This window comes from Heliangelus exortis, chromosome 8 (assembly GCF_036169615.1).
Source record: "Heliangelus exortis chromosome 8, bHelExo1.hap1, whole genome shotgun sequence".
Classification (NCBI taxonomy): Eukaryota; Metazoa; Chordata; class Aves; order Apodiformes; family Trochilidae; genus Heliangelus; species Heliangelus exortis.
Genome location: NC_092429.1, coordinates 16,755,508 through 16,775,346, shown reverse-complemented (window position 1 = coordinate 16,775,346; position 19,839 = coordinate 16,755,508). Strand labels below are relative to the sequence as shown.

Here is a 19,839-nt window from a genome sequence, read left to right as displayed (position 1 = left end):
GCACAGTGATGGGTGGATGGCCAGCTGGGTCAGTTCTTCTACTGGAATCTTCCCATAGCCTGATGGATGTGGGTGTATTAAATGCACAGGGCTAACCTATGGGCCTCAGCTTTTGACTGAAGGTAGTGTCTAGATTTGTGACTTTCTCTGTGGTCTTGTCATGAGTTACTTTATCTCTCAGTCTTGGTCTCTTGATATGTAATACACCCTCCACCTGTTTTTGGAGGCATGAGAATGGCAAAGGTTTTATTTAAAGACCTATCAGACTTTTTGTCTTCCTTACTTGTGTTTAGACTATTGGATGGTGAACTGCACTAGTTCTTTCTTTGTGATGTCAATTAAGGAACCAGCAGCTGGTTGAAGTCATAAAATAAGTTAGTTATGATGTCCTGAGAAGTGTTTTAACTGATGGACCTGCTTCTCTTTTCTCTTTCTCCCTCTCTCTTTTTTTTTTTTTTTTTTTTTTTTTCCCTAATCACTATTTTTACAGGAAGTAGAATCAGTCATACTTAAAGCAAGGGGATGAGAGATGTGAGACTGCTCTTGCTTTGTGGTTGGTTAAAGGATTTCAGGTGAAATGTGATAAATGTGATTCTCTTATCATTAGAAGAAGACTTAGAGCAGCAAGTAGCACTACATTGCATCCCATGAGCGGTTTGAGCAACGTGCTGGAAGTTCAATATATGGCTTCAGTTTCTTGCATTAGAGTAAATTTCATCTTTGGAAATGATTATTAAACCACATACTTTGTAAAAGTTGCCAGTTTTCTGCATTTTCTGCTTTGAAATGTTAATCTGGTAAAGTCTCTATTTATAACACTAATGAATTCTAAGCAGTAAGTAATTGTTGTATGGGATTGTTTTGCCTTCAAGCTGAAAAAGTAAGGGGTATTTGAGAAAACTGGCAAAAAAACTGCTCAGAGAATGCCTTGGATATTACTTGACTCAATTGCTTTTTGAAACTAGGCCAATAGTAGTTTTTCTTGCTGAAACTGCTAGTGGCCATATCATTCTTCTGCCACTTATGTTTGATCTTTGTGATAACATCTATTGTCACAGATGGCAGTAAGAGAGCTTTAATATGCAAGGACTGTCAGGTTTTTTTAAAAGCTTACAGTCGATTAAACTTTAACACCTAGGCAAATGCTTCTCAAGTGTCTTCTTAAAAGGCCAGCTGACTTCAGTGATAGTTTCTACAGCAAGGAAAAAAAAAAGTAACTAGAATGCTCAGAATAAGGAATGTTTCCTGCCAGTAGCAGAAAAACAACAGCAGTTCTGGAAAAGACCCTTTTACATTCTTTGTGAGTTCTCTTGAAATCTACATTCTCTTATTTTTTGAAATTAGCAGAGCTAGAGTTTTTAAAGCAATTTCATGACGGTAGGTTTTTTAATAGAAGAATTTAAAATCTAAAGTTACTTAATTTGAGGTCTCTGTTAAAGTTACGGGATCTTAAATGTACATTTGCATCAAGAATTCTGTGAGTAAGTCAGCTCTTATGAATGCCAGACTGAACTTCAATATCGCTGATATGATTCAGGACAAAAGAATTCTAATGAAATAGTTATGAGTATTGAGCTGCATAATGATGTTGTTAACATCTTCCTGTATGCACAGAACCAAACCAGCTAAGTTTCCTGTTTGCTTTAACATCACAGAAGCACTACCCAAGTGTTCAGCAAAAAAAACTGTCAAAGACTTCTCAAGTAAAGGTTGTGAAAAGATAAATAATTTTGTCTGCCTCAAGGAGCCCTGGAATGTATCTTTCTCTTTCTCTAGAGAAGAAATAATGCATTTAAGATGTTTTTATAGGTCAAGCATTCATGTGTCTGTGTATGATTGGGCAAGATTGCTCAAAGAAAAAGTAGACTGAAATTACAATTTATCGGGGAGGATTTCTGAGCAATGAATAAAAGCTTTTTGGTCTAGTGGACGGGATTAATATAATTAGAGCAATAGGGTGATTTTTTTTTTTTTTTTTTTTTCCTACCTGACTGAACTGATTAAGTTTGATTCAGTTCTGGTATCTGTTCTCTCCTTGTTAAAGTTGCTTTTATTAAATTTTTGAAAGCAGAAATACTCTGTTCCAGTAGAAGGGATATGATTTTTCTCTAGTGCTCCTTGGTGTTGGCCTGTGTGCTGGTGTCCCAGTGCTCCCTGGTGCATCCCTTGCTGGAATACTTCTCTGGGGATTCCACTTAGTGCTTTTTGGGCTCCTAGCCTTTGTAGCTGGAAAGGGTTCATGTTTAGACTCTAACTTTCTGCACAGTCTCTACATCTTCTGCCCATGAATTCCATTATAAACCAGTCAATAGGTATCTGATCCTGATATAATCATATGACATTACTCCTCTAGGACAATTTTATGGCAGATATTTTGGAGCAGTATAGCACTGCTCCTTCACCCTTAATGGAATTAATCCTAGGGTTAATTCAGAGAAGCTGTGGAAACCCCGTCCCTGGAAATGTCAAAGGCTGGATGGACCTTTGAGCAACCTTATCTACTGGGAGGTGTTCCTGCCCATGCTGGGTGGTTAGAACTAGGTCCTCCATGCTATTCTGTGAAATAGACCATGAGTGGTACAGTTAGGGAGAGATTTAGTAGAAACCTGCTGCAGAGGGCTGCAGTGCCAGTGGAGGGACTTCTGCTATTGCTCATTCTCACTGGTACCCTGCAATGAGGGTGATGTTCTTTGCTCCCTTCTTTCCTTGGGGCTATGTTCTTCCTCTTGTCTAATATTTCACAGTAACTGTATCCAAGATGTGTTTTCTTAGTTAGGGTGATCTCATTGCTAATGAGTAATTGATGCCTTTGTAAGGCTCCTAATGTACACACAAAGCATCTGGCACAGATTTCTTAAACAACCATCCTTGTAATCTCCTGGATAAATTCACAGAATTTTTAAAGACAACAGTGCAGTTATATTGGAAGTTTATATAAAAAATGTATTTTCTTATACAATGGCTTAACAATGCCTTGTGGGTTCTATATGGGGTCTCTGCATTTATGGTAAATGAAAGGTGTAGTTGTCTGTCCAAGGTGGTTAATTAAAATGTTAATAATCATGTTAAGGGTAGTTAAAGAACTGGCAAATGAGAGCTTACTTCTGTGCTTTCTTTCCTTCATGCTTTATTTTTCAATATATTTGATTTTGTTCTTGTAGTCCTGTTACCCAGAGAAAAGGATGATTGTGCTCAACAAGAACTTTATTCTTCTTTTCCAGTCAAGCTCATGGCACTTGCAGTAGGGTTGAGGGTAGTGGGACTGCTGAACTGCTCTACCTTTTTCCTCTCATTACAAGTCAGGTCTGTGTTGACCTCGGAGAGAGTCTTTTATTCAGTTGTTTGTATCCCATTAGAAAATGTTGGTACCACTCTTCAGTTGATGGGTGGCTTTTTTTGAGGCAGGGATAGAGTCAGGCTCATGCTTAATCAAGTGACTTGCCTTGCAGTGTTGTTAAGGCTGATTCTGCATTGTATGGCCAGTGAATTCCTATGAATCTCCTGAGGTGTTAGTAAGACAATGGGCCTTATAGAACTAACTTTATAGAAATTAATGGAATGGAAGTTTAACCATTAATTCACTGAGAGGAAAGACAAGTTTCTGACTGGCTCCTTTACACTTGTATGAGAACTTTTGAAGTCCTAGAGGAGCATCTGGTTTTCCCTGCACCTTTGTGCAGGAAAGCAAACACAGAGACCCTTGAAGGTGAGTGGCAGGGGTAGTGAAGCCTCCCTTCAGCAGCTCATGTTTGTACTAGATCAAAATTCAGTTTCTTCTTACAGAAGCAGAGTATCAAAGTATTGTTCAAGTATTTTGAGTAACTTAACCTTTTGTTCACCTGATGACACAGTTAGATATTAACTACCAAGTAAAATATGTCTTCTCTGAATTGGAGTGTATCACAACAAAACTATTGGATTTATTGGCATGACTACATATCCTTACCCAAAAGCACATGAAAAGTTGACTGAAATGCATTTTTGTTCATTTAACTCAAGTAACTGTACCCATAAGAAGAGTTTTCCAACTTGGCAATTTCCAACAGTGATGTACAATACATTATGAAAAGGAAATGCACCATTGTACAATGTAATGTTGAAACTTGCATGCTTTGCCTATTGAAATCATTAAATAAATGAGGCAGCAGCCCTTGTCAGGAGAAACTCTAAAACATCTGAACTTATCTAAACCCTACAAAACAACAAGAAAAAAAACTTAGTGACTTAGTCCAGGCCCTGTGTTAGGTTCTCTGTCTGCTAGTTTGTATTAAAATGCTGCTTGGTTGATACACAACTTTTCTCAGCTGAGGAAGACAGTTCCTAGCTCTTGGGTTTTTTCCTCCAAATCAAAACCTGATGTTACTCCCTAACTGTGGGTACTTTGAAATGAGTTGTTTGAATGTTATTTTCATCTAAACTAATTATATATTTTTATATTTTTATATTTATATATATATATGTATGTATGCATGCATGCATGCAAGATGCATGGCAGTGGCACCTTTAGACTGGTAAATTCCAGCAAAACAGATTTTGCTGTACAAACTGCCACTACCGACTGCTGACTCGATAGCTTTTACGTATACCTCTAATGTTTAGCAAGAAGATACATTACTCATTATATTTAATGCCCTTTCAGGGGAACTGTTTCAAAGCTTGGAAAGCATGTAAGAGATGTAAGAGGCCCCACAGACCGTTGACTATTGCGAAGTTATTTTACATCTAGCAAGTTCCAGGATATTGTGACTTTTCTAAATAATGATGTCCTTTACTGATTGCACTTGAAAAAAAAGTTATGCTGTTCTAGGTGTTGCCAAAGCACTTTGAAAATCTCACTGTAAGGTTTCTCACTGCTCACCCTGTACGGAAGGCTGGGCTGTTGGTTTGTCTTTTTGTTGGAAGGAAAAAGCCACCCTCCTTGCTGTGGTATCTGCTTGCAATGAAGTCATGTGGCAAGAAATCTTTTGTTACCTTGCAGCAAGAGTATCCTTAGGCTTTTACATTTATTTAATATTTTGTGGATAGTTTTTGCAGAATCTATTTGATTTTTTTGTTTGTTTTCCTGAAGCTTTGTTCCTTTTATTGTTCAAGAAGGAACATATAGAGTTTTGTGTACTGTAGAGGACAATCAGTTATGCTCCATTTCTGGCTTTGCTTCCCTATGGGAGTCCCAGCAGTATCTGGTGTCAGGGGGTCTCTTGCCTTCCTCAGGCAGGGAACCCTAAATGAGAGTTGAACTCTTGCCATACAAGGAGATGGATTTCAGCACCTGTGGGGTCTCTGCAAGGGAAGTACTTGAGGTGTGTGTGTGTGAACACTATATTTTTGTGAAACCTGAATCAGCTTTGAGGTTTGCTGGGACTTTTTTCCAGGCAGCAGTGATACTAAGATACATGCCTTATAAAGACTATGTTAGCATTGGGCACAAATGACTTATTTCCTGAGTTAAAACTCTCCAACTTCCCTTAAAGAAAAAAAAATTAATAAAAGATTATTTGAGGAGAAGAGCCATTGTGATTTCATATGGAGGCCATCTCAGTTCTCCTTTTATATCTGGTGCTCGCCTGGGAGTACGTGTTGTACTGGTGTGCTGAGCTTGAATTGTTTTCAGTTTTATTAATAGTTTTGAGAATGCATTTAACAGTTAACTGCCAATGTGCATGCTCTTTGTGGTTACAGCTAACAAGCAGCTGGGCAGTGCATTAACAAAATGTGGATTCAGTTAACTCTTGTAGAACCACATCCCTGCTTTTCTTCAAATGCGCTTCTCTGAACTATATGGGCAGAAATCTGGTACATAAAAAAGAGGGCATTTGCTTAATAAGGGAAGAAATGAGCAGAAGGAAGTCTAGGAGCAGAAAATCCTTTTTTGTATTTTAGAAGGAAAGAAGGGGTACAGCGTGCACGGCATGAGTTGTTTCCTAGAAAGAAATGATAGAGCGATAGCATTTAGTAAAAACCCCTTAAATAAAATTACCTCAAGGGAAATGGAAAGAGACTTTAGTTCATAATTAATTTCAAAACTCTAGCTGATATTGCAGATAGCCTTCTGAGAGAGATTTCTAGACTGGGGAATTTTACTTGTTTGTTGAGATTGATTTTAATTTGTTGTGGGGTTTGTTTATTTCTGTTGGAGCTCTTGGAGGGCAGTGACAAACCTTAAGGGTACCAGTTAGCAAGCGTTTTATTTTACAATTGATTTTATTTTATGATTACTTTTGCAGTTTTGAAAATCCAATTACTGAACTCATTATATCTAAAATGTAAATTTTGATAATTGAAATCATGCCTGACCAGTGATGAGCTTTTCTCTTTCTGATGAAGAGGATACACAAGTATAGGGTATATACCACCAAATCTTTTTACATGTGGCTGCCATCTGCATGAGCTGAATTACTCCCTATGAATCAGGCATACAATGTGCATGCTCTCTTTATACAGAAAAGATCTCCCAGGTTGTTTAGAGCCATCCTTTCTCACTCTCCATTTAGTCCTTTCTCTGGCAAGTCTCCCACGGACCTCATCTGGATTCTTGCCTGATTAAGGACTAAGAGCTTGACTCTGTGAGATAATAAAAACCCAGCATCCCCCAACAATCTACAGTTTTCAAGGGGAGTTGAAGGCAATATGTGCTGCTAAAGTGTTCAGCATGTGTGCTGGGTTTAAAGTAATGGTTTCAGGACCTGGCTGTGTTACAGTATACATACTTGCTGGCCCTAACTTGATTAAGCTGCAAGTATATTACCATGTTCTAAATCCTCTATAGAAAGAAAAACACATGGTCTCTCTGTGGATTTTGTGGCTTATTTAGAATGAGTTTTCATTTTCTGGATGTGTGTATTGAGATGTTCATCACCAGAAAATTCCAGTTTATTGGTACTCATACACTTTTGGAGCTGTTTTCTGAAAAGCAGGCATCCAAGAGAGCAGATTCCTTTGGGAAGTTGAGGCCATGAAATAGTAAGATCTAGGAAGGGTTGTAACTTTAACTCCTGTTGCACACTGCCTTCTGAAATGATTCACCATTTCCTTACAAGATTCCTGTATCTCCAAAGTTTTTCTTAAAAACAAAGAAACACAAAGTTAATTATCACATCCCGGAAGAAAACACATTACAGAATTAGGACTTATAATGAGATAATGAGCACAGTTGGGTAGTGACCTTCAGCTGTTTGTGTGGATAATGCCCTTTAGACTTTATTTTAACAGAGCGGACAACCCAGAACCAAGGCTGCTTCTTTAAAAAACAGAACTCCCACAACGTGTGATGGTTGAGGGGGGAAATAAGTATTGAAATTCTCATGTAAGTTCCAACTTAGCTTTTAATTAAAAAGCTGGTAAGTGTGTAATGCAATTGAACTTGAAAACTGTTTCTGACATACAAAAAGAATGTTCTTTCATATTGTGATGCTTCATATAGATTTATTTCTGAATAATACTGTGCATTTTAGGTTGTGCACTCAGGTTGAAGGGATAATACTTAAAAGACAAAAGTCCCTCGAGTGAAAGGCTACATCATGGCTACAGGATGACTATGAAAAAAGTAACTTTATATTGAAAAACAAACTGCAAGTATAGGTTATATTTAATTAAAGCAACTCTTGTTGAAAGCATAGATATATTGGTCACCTGAAGAACTACATAGCTTTTTGGTGGTAAAGCTCTTTTCAGTCTTTCAAGACTGGCATCTCTGTTTCTATAAAACCACTTCTTGGCACAGATAATTTTTTTTTTCCTTTATAGTTGGCTTCATACAAGATTCATGGGGCTGGGTTACACTGTGATTGGACATGTGGTAGTGTCTGGTCAAACAAGATAATGTTCATGTGTTAAAACACGTCATGCTTGTTATCTTCCTCCAACATGGATTTCTGTTGTGATGACCTAGTGACACACTGTTTATGCAGATAGGAATAGCTGAGCTTGTAAGCTTGGATAGCCTTTTGCAGAGGCCCAAGTGATGCTTGCCCCAAAGAGATTGTAATGAAAAACGTATGAAATAAAGACTGGCAAAGGTGTTTTTGAACATGCGGCAGGATGTACAAGATGATAATATCAACCAATGAATCTGTGGGCATTTAACTTTTTTTGTAAAGGCTTAAGGAAGTAAATATGTTTTGTTTTGTTTTTTAACTAAGAAGTGAGAAGTTGTGATAAGACAGTAGAAGGCAAAGCCTGTGAAGTAAAGACTTGGAGGGAGTAAAGCATAATTTCTTTTAGCAAATCTGTGTTGTACAATTCATGAATACCACTTCCATGAGGAAGAGCAGGAAGGAGGTGGCATAGGGGTTTCCTCCACACCTGTAAATACCTTTGACTGTTTTCAGACTGGGGAAGTCCTCTCTGTTCCCTGGCCTATATGGAAAGAAGCTGTTATGGTGCAGTGCCTGGAGGAGGATGGAGTACATACCTTTGTGCACTGCTTGTCCTGGCAACTGATACAAAATAGTCTTCCCAATCCCAATTTTTCTTAAGTGATTCTGAGATTTTAATTTCAGTAGAGTCAGCCTCTGTCATTTCTCATTCGTGGCTGGTATTGTTTTTCATGTACTTCAAGTATGTTCAAGGGAGGGCAAGGTCAGGCAGGGCATAAGGCATACACAGAAGACTGGCACTCTGGCCAGGTGGTGTATGATTCTATCTTCACACCATCAGCTTCTCTTCATTAAATGTTTAACAATATGCTCTTTCTTTCCTCCCTCCCCCTCCAAGGAAGATATGAATAAAAGTTGTGGTTTGAATGTAAAGCATTCAAAGGGAACATGCTGTGTTAAGTAAATAGAGTGAATTTGAAGTCTCATTTAAAAGCCCCCAAGTTATTTGCCTAAGGACAAGCTCACTTTTTCAACTTCTCAGTTTCTTTTGCACTGTAAATTAGTGGTAGTCATGTTAACAGGTTATAAAAGGAAAAAAGTATAGCCATAGTTATGTTAGTTCAAATTATTTTTCTTAAGTGCTAAGCTACCTTTTAAATGTAATTATGTATTTAGAAAACCTACATTTTTGCTGAGTTCCAAGAATTTTAAAAGTCTCAAGTCCTTGACTCTGAAAATACTCTGAAAAATATTTGTCTAGCCTTATAGATCAACCTGGCAATTCTGCTTTAGGTCACCTTGCTTCAAGATAGCTTCACTGTAATGATGACACTGCTGAGCTGTGGAGGAATGGCCTGTGGGCTAGAGGAGAGATGGTTGTTTTTCACACTGCAGTATTAGCTTAACAGCTGAGTTTAATATGTAACATCACACTTTAAACAGAGCTTGTTTTCAGAGTGTGGTGTAAGCAGTGAGTTTGTTAATGTTCAGGTATTGTTTCTGTTGCTTATGCTCAGCCTTTTTGTGCAGAGGTTCAGAACAGGGATTTCTTGGGCCACTTGACCTCTGCACTTGTATTCCACTCTTCCTGTTGAGTCAGCCTTGTTAAGAGCACAAAGTTCAGTTCTTTCCAGTTTGGGGAGGAAAAACTAAAGACAGTTTCTGCTTTTCATAACTATAATCCAAAAACAGTTGGATTGAATCAATGTCTTTAATTGTTGGAATATTGACAGTTTCATAGAAGCAGCAGCAGAAGAACCGTGCGCTTGATCTGGACAAATGTGCCCAGCAAACCTCTGAATTTTATTGATGATATTTTGGTTGTGTGTTTTCTATTTGTGTGGGGATTTTTTGTTGTTTGTTTGCTTGTTTTTTTAAAAGCTTTTTTTGTTTGGGTTTTTTTTGTTAAAGACCATAGATATGGTTGGTTTTGATTAGGTGGTTTTAGAGCTGACATGAATCAGAGGTGCTTTTCCTCCTGTAGAAAGCTTTCTCTTACTTTGAGGCAACAAACTGTGCATCAAGTAATGCTGCACAATAAAACCCAATAATTGAAAGGGATTTGAATTTTGTCATTAAAATCCTGTATTAGTGATTAAGACTTCATAGTTTTCCAGCTCTGTGTATCATGAGTATGACTGACTGACTGTCCTGGAGAGACTGGTGTCTTTAACACAGGTACCTGGCAGCAGGTGGTTGTTTTGGTTTAACCCCTACAGCCAGTTGTGTGGAATGGATGTAGACACTGAAATACTTGCACTGCCCAGAAAAATGTGTTGTAATCCTGCTTTGAGTTACTTTCAGCCACCTGAGCCTTCATCTGAATTTAAGATTTAGTCTTTGTATGATGTCGCTCAGCTACATCAGGCTGCCCATGACAGTCAGAAAATAATGTACTCTGCCCTTTTTTATAGCGTCATCTTTTTCTGCTAGGAAGCTTCTGGATAGAAAAAAGGAGTTGGGCAATTCATTCAGGACTTTCTAGGATCTAGGAGCTCAGTTTAAGCTACTCTTACTGGTCTGAAATTGCTTCCAGGTGTTTGGAAGCCCTGGACAAATGGACACAGTATGTGGACATCCTGGATACAGGTGCTACTTAGCTGTGTAACCACCCTGAGTCTCCTGTGTACAATAAGCCTCTTCTGCCATGGCCAAGAGACTTTTAATATTGACTCTTCCTGTATCCTTCTAAATTTATCCCTGGACATACTGTGATATTTTAACAAATCACCCTGTTTCATTAGTTATGTAGTTGAAGCTGTGTGTGGTGTGATAGTTGTTTTAGGCCTTCAGATAGTACAGTGGGTTTGCTAGGGGAATGTGGAGAGAAACTGTCTGCAAAATAAGAGATGCACAATAATTTTCAAACCTGTAACATCTTGTAAACATGCATTTTGTGCCATAAAATAGCAACATATAAGAGTAACCTTCAATTTTAAGAATATTTAAGTCAAACAGGACCTGTTTAATCAGAAAAATAAGTAAAACCTGCTGATCCTCGTTTTCAGCTACTTTTTTTTTTTTTTTTTTTTAATATCAGCCCCCAGCCCCTCCCACCTTGAAACCTGGAGGAAAGTCTAACTTAGACTGAGAGCTGATCTGTGAAAGCATTTGACAGCTCCTTCAGTCTACTTGAAATACTATTTTGTTTGAATAAGAAGCATTAGGTTAATTCAGCAGGAGTAAAGTAACTTAATGGCATCTGAAGTACTATGCCATGATATTCTAAAGATGTAAGTGAATTGAAGCTACAATGTATCTGTTTAAATTATTAAAACCATTCAGACTTCTCTCATATCAGGTCTTACACTGCTACATCTACAATCTTTGCCATGTAGCTGTGAACACACTTTCTAGGAGCTTAAGACAGAAAGTAATGAATAGGAGGAAAGGGGTATTTTGAAATGAAATTTGGTTATGACTTATAAAGGAGGTAGCTCCAGTCTTGACTTCCACCTGAGATATTAATACAGTGGGTTTATGGCAATGCTGGTTACGAAAGCAATTTTGAGATCTTGTGTCATGATTGCAGTGTCCTGTCATTATAAATGGTTACTTTAGTAATGCTGACTAACATCACTTCAGGAAAAGCTTCTATTTTCAAAACCAAAGTCTTCTTCATGCTCTTCAGAAGTGGAACAAATTACTTTACATGACATAAGTGTGATTGATCTTATTTCAACTTAATTTTTTTCAAATACCTTTGGAGAATGTACGTTTCTGAGTTTGTAAGTATATATATACATATATATATATATGTTTACACACGCACATATGTGCATGAATACTTATTGAGGTATTGCATGAAGCCTTTTTGGTAATCTGAGCAGTTGCTAAAATGTGATTATTTGTGTTTCTCCACCATAGAAAGATTTAGTCTAAGTGAAAATGCATGAGGGGCTTTTGAGAGTGGTAGTTTGTGTCACTCTTGTGCTGATCGCAGACTGGAAGGAAAATGTATTTGCACAGTCAGCACATTTTTTGAAATCAGCAGTATCACTTTATAGGAAGGTCTTTTTGCACTCAGTTTGTGGTTTCATGAGCACAGTGCAGTCTGGTGGCTCCCTGCTGCTCACCCTGGGACGTGCATGCAGGTCACCCCCCTGGAGCCAGCCTGGGTGCTCCTCAAGCCTTTCTCCATGCCATTCAGTGCTCTGAAGGCTGAACAAAACCAGCAGTCTCTTTCTTGGTGGGTTAGTTTCCTGTCCTGTTAGTGAGCTGAATCAGCTTGCAGGAAGGCAGGTTTGATGAACATTGAAATGGGCATGAGGTAGCTGGGAACTGTTGGTGAGAAGGAGAAGAGAGGTGGAGGGAATGAGACACACAGCCCTGGTTTTGGCTGTGGTAAGGTGTTGGATGATTCACCTTGTCATTTAAACCTGCAGCATTAGGTTTCAGTGGGTTTTTATTCCTCTGCCTGTAGAATTAGCTGTTAATGTATAGGTCTGTCAAACCTGCCACCCCATGAGAGCCATGCCCTGGATTCTGGGCACAGAATTTGCCACCCGCCAGCCAGCCGGTTGGTGCCTGGGGTCTGCCCTGACCTTGGGCTGTTGCTATCTGACCAAGCTTCAGGTAACATCATGGCACCAAGACACCATTCCCAGCTGCTGCCTTGCCTTGGGGCTGCCCCCCAGTGTGTGTCCAAACTGCTGAACCTCCCCACTGGTCTGTCTCATTCTGGGGTACCATGGCTCCCATCTCCAGTGTTGCAGTTTCTGCAGAGTTGAACTTATTCAGCTGGCTGTCCTCAGACTTTTCACCTCAAATGATGGTCTGCTCTAATTAACTGAGCTTTATGAATCTGATGTACAAATTGGAAGTAGATATGAAGGAGGGAGATGGTAAGTGTACATCATGTGCACAGCCTAAATTCCTTGATTTTTCACTACTGAAATTTTGTAAGGGGCGTCTTTAGAGAGGATTTCTTATGTTTGATTTTTTTGTGTGCTTCTGAGTATGCTGAACCAAGTCCTTGCTTGTTGCTGGCTTTAGCAATATTCATAGTTTTGCTGAACTATGAGCCATCATGGCCAGAGTCAGCCAGTGCTGTTTGTGTTTATATGACTTAAAAATGGTGACTATTGGGCTTGCAATGGTAAACTGCATGGGTAATGCCTATTAGCATGATGATTTAGACAGTTTGTATCTCTGTGGTAGTGATGCTTATGTTTTAAATAGAAATTGTGTCTGTAAGTTTCAATAGGCTCTGCTTCTTTATTTTTGCCATTATTTTCCTGCCTTGATGGTTAAGGTCCTCTTGTAGCTGACCTTGTCACACAGCAGGGTATAGATGATTTGATAGTATTTTAAATAATGTTTTGAAGATCCTAGCATGTGGACTCTTTTTTTGTCTTGTTCTATAATATGTCATTCGACACTGTTTATAAATACAGGCAGATGCCCGCGAGGCTGTATAAACATATTATATGAGCTTATTATTTAGGTTAAGATAATCAGGTCTACAGAAGGCTTATAGTACAATGTATATCTTCACCAAGGAGCTTGGAAACTAACATGATAAGAGATTATTTTAAATGAAAATGTCACCATGGGAGAGATTTTTGAGGAGTAATTGGCATATGTGGAAATAGTGAAGATAAATGCTTCTAAAAGCCTAAATTAGGTCAGCTGCTCATGCTACTCTAGAATGTTTCTGCATGTATTTTCTTTGCTCCCCAAGTATATCCTGTATTTTTGATGTACTATTTCTTCAAAGGAAATTGAGGAAAAATTTTGAGCCAGAAAAAGGAGTGAACATTTTGTATTTAAATAAGAAGCAGAAGGAAAGGTACACAAGTAAAAATTTCTCAAGTCACATTACTGACAAGCTTGATGACAGCTGGGACTCAGTATTTTGACTGTCTGTGGCCTGCTTAACATTGTGCTAATTTCTGTCCTTTGCTTAACACCAAGCATGCCTAGAGCTCTCCAAATATTTTATTTTTGCTCACTTGGCGGAACTTTTTTTTATTATTGTTGCTGACTCCTGTTCATAACGACTCAAAGTTTGGGCTGCTTCTGTCTTCTGCAGCACTATCTCGGTGAGTTGTCACCTCTCAGAACTGTAAAAGAACCACCATACACCTGATCGATCAGATTTTTTGATTGAATTTGATATAAAGAAAATGTGGTTATACAGATCACTTACGAGCAGCTGAGCCATCAGTTCTAGGACCACTGCTCTGTTATGTTCGTAGCCCTTGTTGGAAATTCTGCTATCACTCAAGAGACCTCCTTCAACCTGGTCCAGCCAACTTGTCTGAGGTACCTCGGTGAACCTGGAAAAACATTTGCCAGCATTTAGCTTTGTGGTTTTTAAAATAGTGTGGACACTGTTCCCCTGTCCAAGGGCATGGTGTCCTTGAGTTCAGAGTACAGCAAGGACTTTATAAGCATTCCTCAGCACTGGGGCCAACCTGGTGTTTCCTCCTCTCCTTTAGACACACAAAGCCTTGAACAATTTTGGGCACAAGGTCCTTCCTAGTTAAAAACAAAACAGATAACAAAATTCACAAGTCTCAAGAGGACCTCTAGCAAGGCATATTCCAGACTTAATTTCCTTGCTGATCCTACAACTGAGGCTCAGCAGAGCTGTTTATGTGGGGGTTGGGGAAGGTTACAGTAGTTTTTGCCTGGTCTCCTATTTGTGTACTTTTTTTTTTTTACATTTTTCAAGACAAGACTGAAACTTTAAATGTTTTGAGGAGGGAAGATTTATTTTGCTTAAGCACTCTACACAGATTAGTTTTCAAGGTCTGTGCAGTGAAACGTGTAGTGATAGTGAACTTATCCTTAAAGGGTCAGTTACAGGAATTCAGCCTTCAGTTGAACTTATAATCTTGTTATTTTTAATTAGGAGAGGGCTGGTACTCTGAGTTATGGAGCTATCTTCCTCCAAGACTGTTTCTTTCCCTTCAGCTATTGCTGCTTTTGAGGTCTATTGCATTTGGTGGAACTGAGGCAAGCAGTTGCCACTGCTGCAGCTGGAAGCCTGAGTCACAGGGCAACATTTCTTCGTTTTATGAAGGTGCCTGTCCACTGATGAGCATTTTCAATCCCTTTGCAGCTGAGGGAGGTGGTAGAGGCAAGCCCCAGTGTGTCTTGGTCTGGCTGACAGCATGCAAATTGTGCATTTCAAAGCTGCTGCTCTCATCCTGACTGCAGCCAGCAGTGTGTTTATCAGATTTTCCTGACATTAGGCATTCAGCAGATGTTCCCTTTTTTAGTATAAAGTAATGTTCCTGATGAGTTAGCTGGGACTGAGGGGGGAGAATGAGGGGCAGAAAGGCTTATAGAGTTTCATGCTTTAGTGAAGCACCTGTATGTCAGCACTGAAGGGCTTTTGACAGGCAAAACCAAGGGTGGGGTGTGGGAGGGCAGGAGGGATGACCAGCAACCCCCAAACCAAAAATACTTCTCTATCTGTTTTTCACTGAATGCCTGGTGTTGCAAGCAGGGTCCATGAGCTTCAGTACTGGCCAAGGATTAGAGGTGGTGACTGCTAGCCTGTCCTTCAGATGGGTGAGACACAAATGGGAAGTCCCCATGCACCTGCAGGGGGTAGTGGCAAAGCTAAAGCAGAAGATTGCACCCAAGTTGCTGTTCAGCTGAAGGCCGATGCTCTGCATCTCTGTGGCTGTCAAAGAGAAGATACCTTTAAAAGGAAAACATCTCTCACTCTCAGCAGATGTGCATGCATCCATATTCACCAGCAACCAGAATTCATTGCTTTCCCTCTGGAGACCAAAAAATGGCCTCCATGTAATCCAATTGACAGATAAAGGAAGAATGTCCTATTGAAAGAAGACCCCTACTCTAAAAGAAGAGCATACAAGGGTGTAGTAAGTGACAAGTGCTGGTGAAGTGGACTGTCTAGAAATTATTTAATGCAATAATAAGGGTTGGATAGAAAAGAAAACAACTGAAAGGGAAGTGTAGGAAGGATGTGGAAAGAAATGCATAGAGAAGGCACAGACAGAGCCCCTGTAAGTCCTATGTGTCTATATATGTGAAGAAAAGGAAGAATTTCAGCCCAAGTAAAAGAAAAGAAATAAGAAGGAAAGCTTTGACTACACTTTTGTTTTGTATCTTGGATGACCTATCAAAAATTATGCTAATGTTATAAATTAAAGGAAAATCTGTTAATTGTTTGTATAAATCTGTAATATGGTAATCATTTAGAAATGTTTGAGTGTCTAATAGTAGCAACAATTAGAATATTCTCTAAATTGGAAGAGTAGCTATCAAATTTCTTGTTGGTTTGCACCCTGAATTCATTAACATAAGACACCTTTAATTTCTCCTGATCTTCTTGAGGTCACTGCCACTTGCCATCAGATAAAGCTTTGGATATGAGCTCTCTTCACTTCATGGTGGTGTCCTTTGAACAACCAATATAGCACCTTGTATTTTGGGGCAAAAGATGGCTACGAATGTAGTTCCAAATGGAAGTCAGTGGGGATCAAGCATGTGACAGCTATTTCTGTTTCTGAAAACTGCCATAGGATTTTTGTATTTAAATAATGCTGAGCTAAACTTTAAGGGGGAAAAAAAAATCAAACACAAAAACCAAAGCAACCACCCGAGACCAAAACTCGTACCCCTGCTGCCAATCTAATGAATATGTTCTATAATCCTACTACTACTGTGTATTTATCTTTATCTGTACTTATTGATGCTGCTTGAGATAGGGTACCAACATTTCCTGTGTTGGTTCAAAAACCATTACAAATTTTATCAGACTTTCAACAGTACCCATGAGTATACGAAGGACTGAAATATACGTTTGCAACTTAAGTAGGTAACATTTTCCTGGGAGAAGCTTGGAAGACTTGGGTATTTTTAATAAGCTTAGATCAGACCTCAGCAGTCTACGCTTGCACGTGTGTTTTTTGTGCATATTCTTTCACAATCAGCCACACAGGAATTCAAAGTATGGCCTGCCTCCTGAAAGTCATTTTATAAAGCCTGAGTTTCCTTTTTTGTCATCTTTAATTTGCACATTTTCCAGGCATACAGTAATGGCGATAGTGTGGGTAGGATGGTTTGAGGAGTTTGAATACTGACTTATTTAAAATATAATGGCTTTGAAACTTATTCTGATTGTTTTCCCTCTAAGGAGGCATTTAATTTTGGTAGGCTCTTTTCCCTCATTTTGGCCACAATAGAGAGCTTTCGTGTAAACTGAGCAGAATGCTTCCTGTCGTTGTCTGATAAAAAGTGCACTTCCATTCATTGTTTCCATGTGACTTCCTATCCTTTCTGTGGTAAAGAGGAATAAATCTGAGACAATTTATGTACTGTCTCTGGGGAAAAGAGACTTTCACAACAAAAAGTTGTTTGGAATAATGAACAAGGAACATTAGAAATAGTTTGTGTTTGTTCATTCCTTCCTCTGTATGGTTGTGGTGCTGAAGGCAACATCCATTAACAGTGATGAAAATTGCTGCATTTGGTTTTCCCATTAATGCTGTTAAGGCACAATGATTACTTGCCTTTTAGATACTGCTTGTTGTTTGAAATAATTTTTTTACAGTCTTGATACAATTTGCAATGTAAGTCAGACATTTCAGAAATATAGCCATGTCTGGGGGGTGGAAGCCCTCAGTCTGAATAATGTTGGCCACTGTTTAAAAAAAAAGATAGGTGCTCCATGGGGCCTAAGAGTTATGCATTGAAGTCATCTTAGATTGTTTTCTACAACTTGAGTATAGCAATGGAAGAAACTCAGCAGCCCTTTCTAAAAGTTGGTGGACTACTTTGTTTTCAGTTCTTTGGCAGAAAAAAACCCAGAAGTTGTGCTTTCTGGATTTGTTTAAATGAAAGTCAACACATTCGTGCTGTTCTGTTTATACAGATTAAAAAGATGCTCTTATGTTGGGGAGTGTTTTCCAAATAGTCACTTGGGAAAAGGGATGGGGAGAAAGAGAGCATGTATGGCCGTACACAGTTAAACATGGAAAAATACTGGAGAAGAGTTCCTGTAAGCTGTGTTTTGCTGCAAACCTCAAGAGAAGGTAGGGCTCTGACAGTACTTCTGGTCCAAAGTGCAGCAGAGGTTACATAAAATACAGCTCTGTGGTACAGTACATCTGTTTTGAAAGACTTCTTTGTTCTCCTGATACAGATGTTTGTTTTCTAAGATTATGCCTCATGCCTAGCAATGTCTTGAAGTTGTGCTCAGCGGATGTTAAACCAAACAGAGAAGTCAATGAATGAAAAACCTGTTTAATTTACTTAATATGTATCTAAACAAGATATTTGTAGTTTCTTTTGTTAAACAAGATACCGATCGATGTTGCCCAGCTTTGCCTCACTTGCTTAGATATTGCAATGAATTTTGCTGTATAATGAATGAATTTGACTTTCGTTTGTTTTTTCATAAAACTGATAGTGTATGATTCATCAATGCCAAGTAGCAGTACTTTGCTTCAGAAGTTAAATTTTATTTGATGTTTAACTTTTCCAATTGAACTTGCATCAATTTTACATCCTGTTAATGACAAATATCTGTAAAAAATTATTTTTAAGAAAGTAGAAGAAAGCATTTTCAAAATGTAATTGAATTTTTTCCTCACGTGGAAAAAGATGTTAGATATGTTCAGGCAACATCTGAACATATCTGTTCAAGTTATGTTAGATCATATCTGCTAAACAGATGAGATAAACCTTGTTAATTTTCCAGCAGCTAGGAGTAGTGGGAATAGATATTTAGCAGCACAACTTCAAGAGAGACATTAAATATTATTTTGCTCAGAAGGAGAAACCAGCATCAGGAGTTTACACCAAACATAACAGTAACCCAAAAGAAAAGGTTTGGGGCATGTCATCTGTAGGTCTGAATCATGATTCAACTGATTCCCAGTGGCCAGGCAGAAAATGCTAGATAGATTTTACTATTTGTAACAGAAATATCTAGAAAAACTGCAGGAAATAGAGGGTAAAAATACGTTGCAGATTGGGTGTAATCTAACATATTGAAACATTTGAATAATTTGCTGGTATGTAGAATAGATCTGTGCACTACAGATGATAGTGGAATGGAAATTGATAGTTGATTGAGAGCATATAAAGCAAGGATCTGATTGCACATAGCATTAACGTAGAAACCAGTGTCAAAGTGAAAAATGTAGGTTAATGTGTAGTTCTAGAGGATAGATTTTTATTTGTCTTTCCCTTGAAGGAATGGCTAAGGAGCAGGCATGGTGTCATGAAGTGGAGTTGTTGAAGATTAGTGGGCCTTGAACACTGGAATGGGGAACCTCTGAAGCATTTTTTGCATAAGCACATGTTTGTAGTTAGTACAGCCTGTATGTTTTAACTCCTCCTATAACCAAACCTTTCCACCTGTACTGAATATTTATTAAAGATATATATTTTTCTTCTCAGTTTAATTTTTACAGCTCACTCATTTCAAATGTAGGTGGCATCTGAGATTTTGGATGTTTGGTTTGGTTTGGTTGTTTCTTTGAAAATAGCTAAAATCACTCCATGTATGTGAATCTTTTCCATCATGAAAAATATTTTCTTGATGAAAAGAAGCTTCTGCTAGATGTGGTAAAAGCTCTCTGAAAATTAAGGATATGAAGGGAAACTTACCCAGCCCTGTGTACAACAGCTATGCTGTGTTTGTTTTCAGTACAATACTTATGTCTCTCTTTTTTTCATATGCCTCCACTTGATTTGTTGGGCATACTCTTTTCTCATGGACTTTTTAGCTCCTTTGGTCCATTTCTGCTAAAGCCCTAAAATACATTCAAGCGTTTTCATGAACTCAGTTTCAGTCCTGTTTTGGTTGCAGCTCTGCAGTCTGCTGTTCCTTTTGTATCTCCTTTTCAGTATCTTGCTTCTCTTCATTGCATCTTCCTTCTGTTGGTTACACTTACTCAGAAAGGAAAATCACATGATCCAAGAAGAGCCTTGACCAGCGTCTTATTTTTGAGGATAGTGGTGGAAATGCTTCTTTTCCATGAGGAGAAATGTTGCAGTTTCCTCTGTGCCACTGCCTCTCAGCTGTGATATT

At 38.6% G+C, this 19,839-nt stretch overlaps 1 protein-coding gene across 2 annotated transcripts in view; it reads left to right on the top strand.

Moving 5' to 3' along the window:
* The window catches only part of TGFBR3 (transforming growth factor beta receptor 3), a 113,259-nt gene that overhangs the window by 22,297 nt on the left and 71,123 nt on the right, over nt 1-19,839 (top strand). Inside the window, exon 1 of one of the 2 annotated variants that reach the window (XM_071750693.1) lies at nt 17,734-17,833. The exons of the other annotated variant lie outside the window; for it this stretch is intronic. Within the exon in view, the coding sequence (XP_071606794.1) occupies nt 17,749-17,833 (85 nt within the window). The 5' untranslated portion in view covers nt 17,734-17,748. Of the gene's footprint in view, nt 1-17,733; nt 17,834-19,839 lie in introns of those variants that run through there. 2 annotated transcript variants of the gene reach the window in all.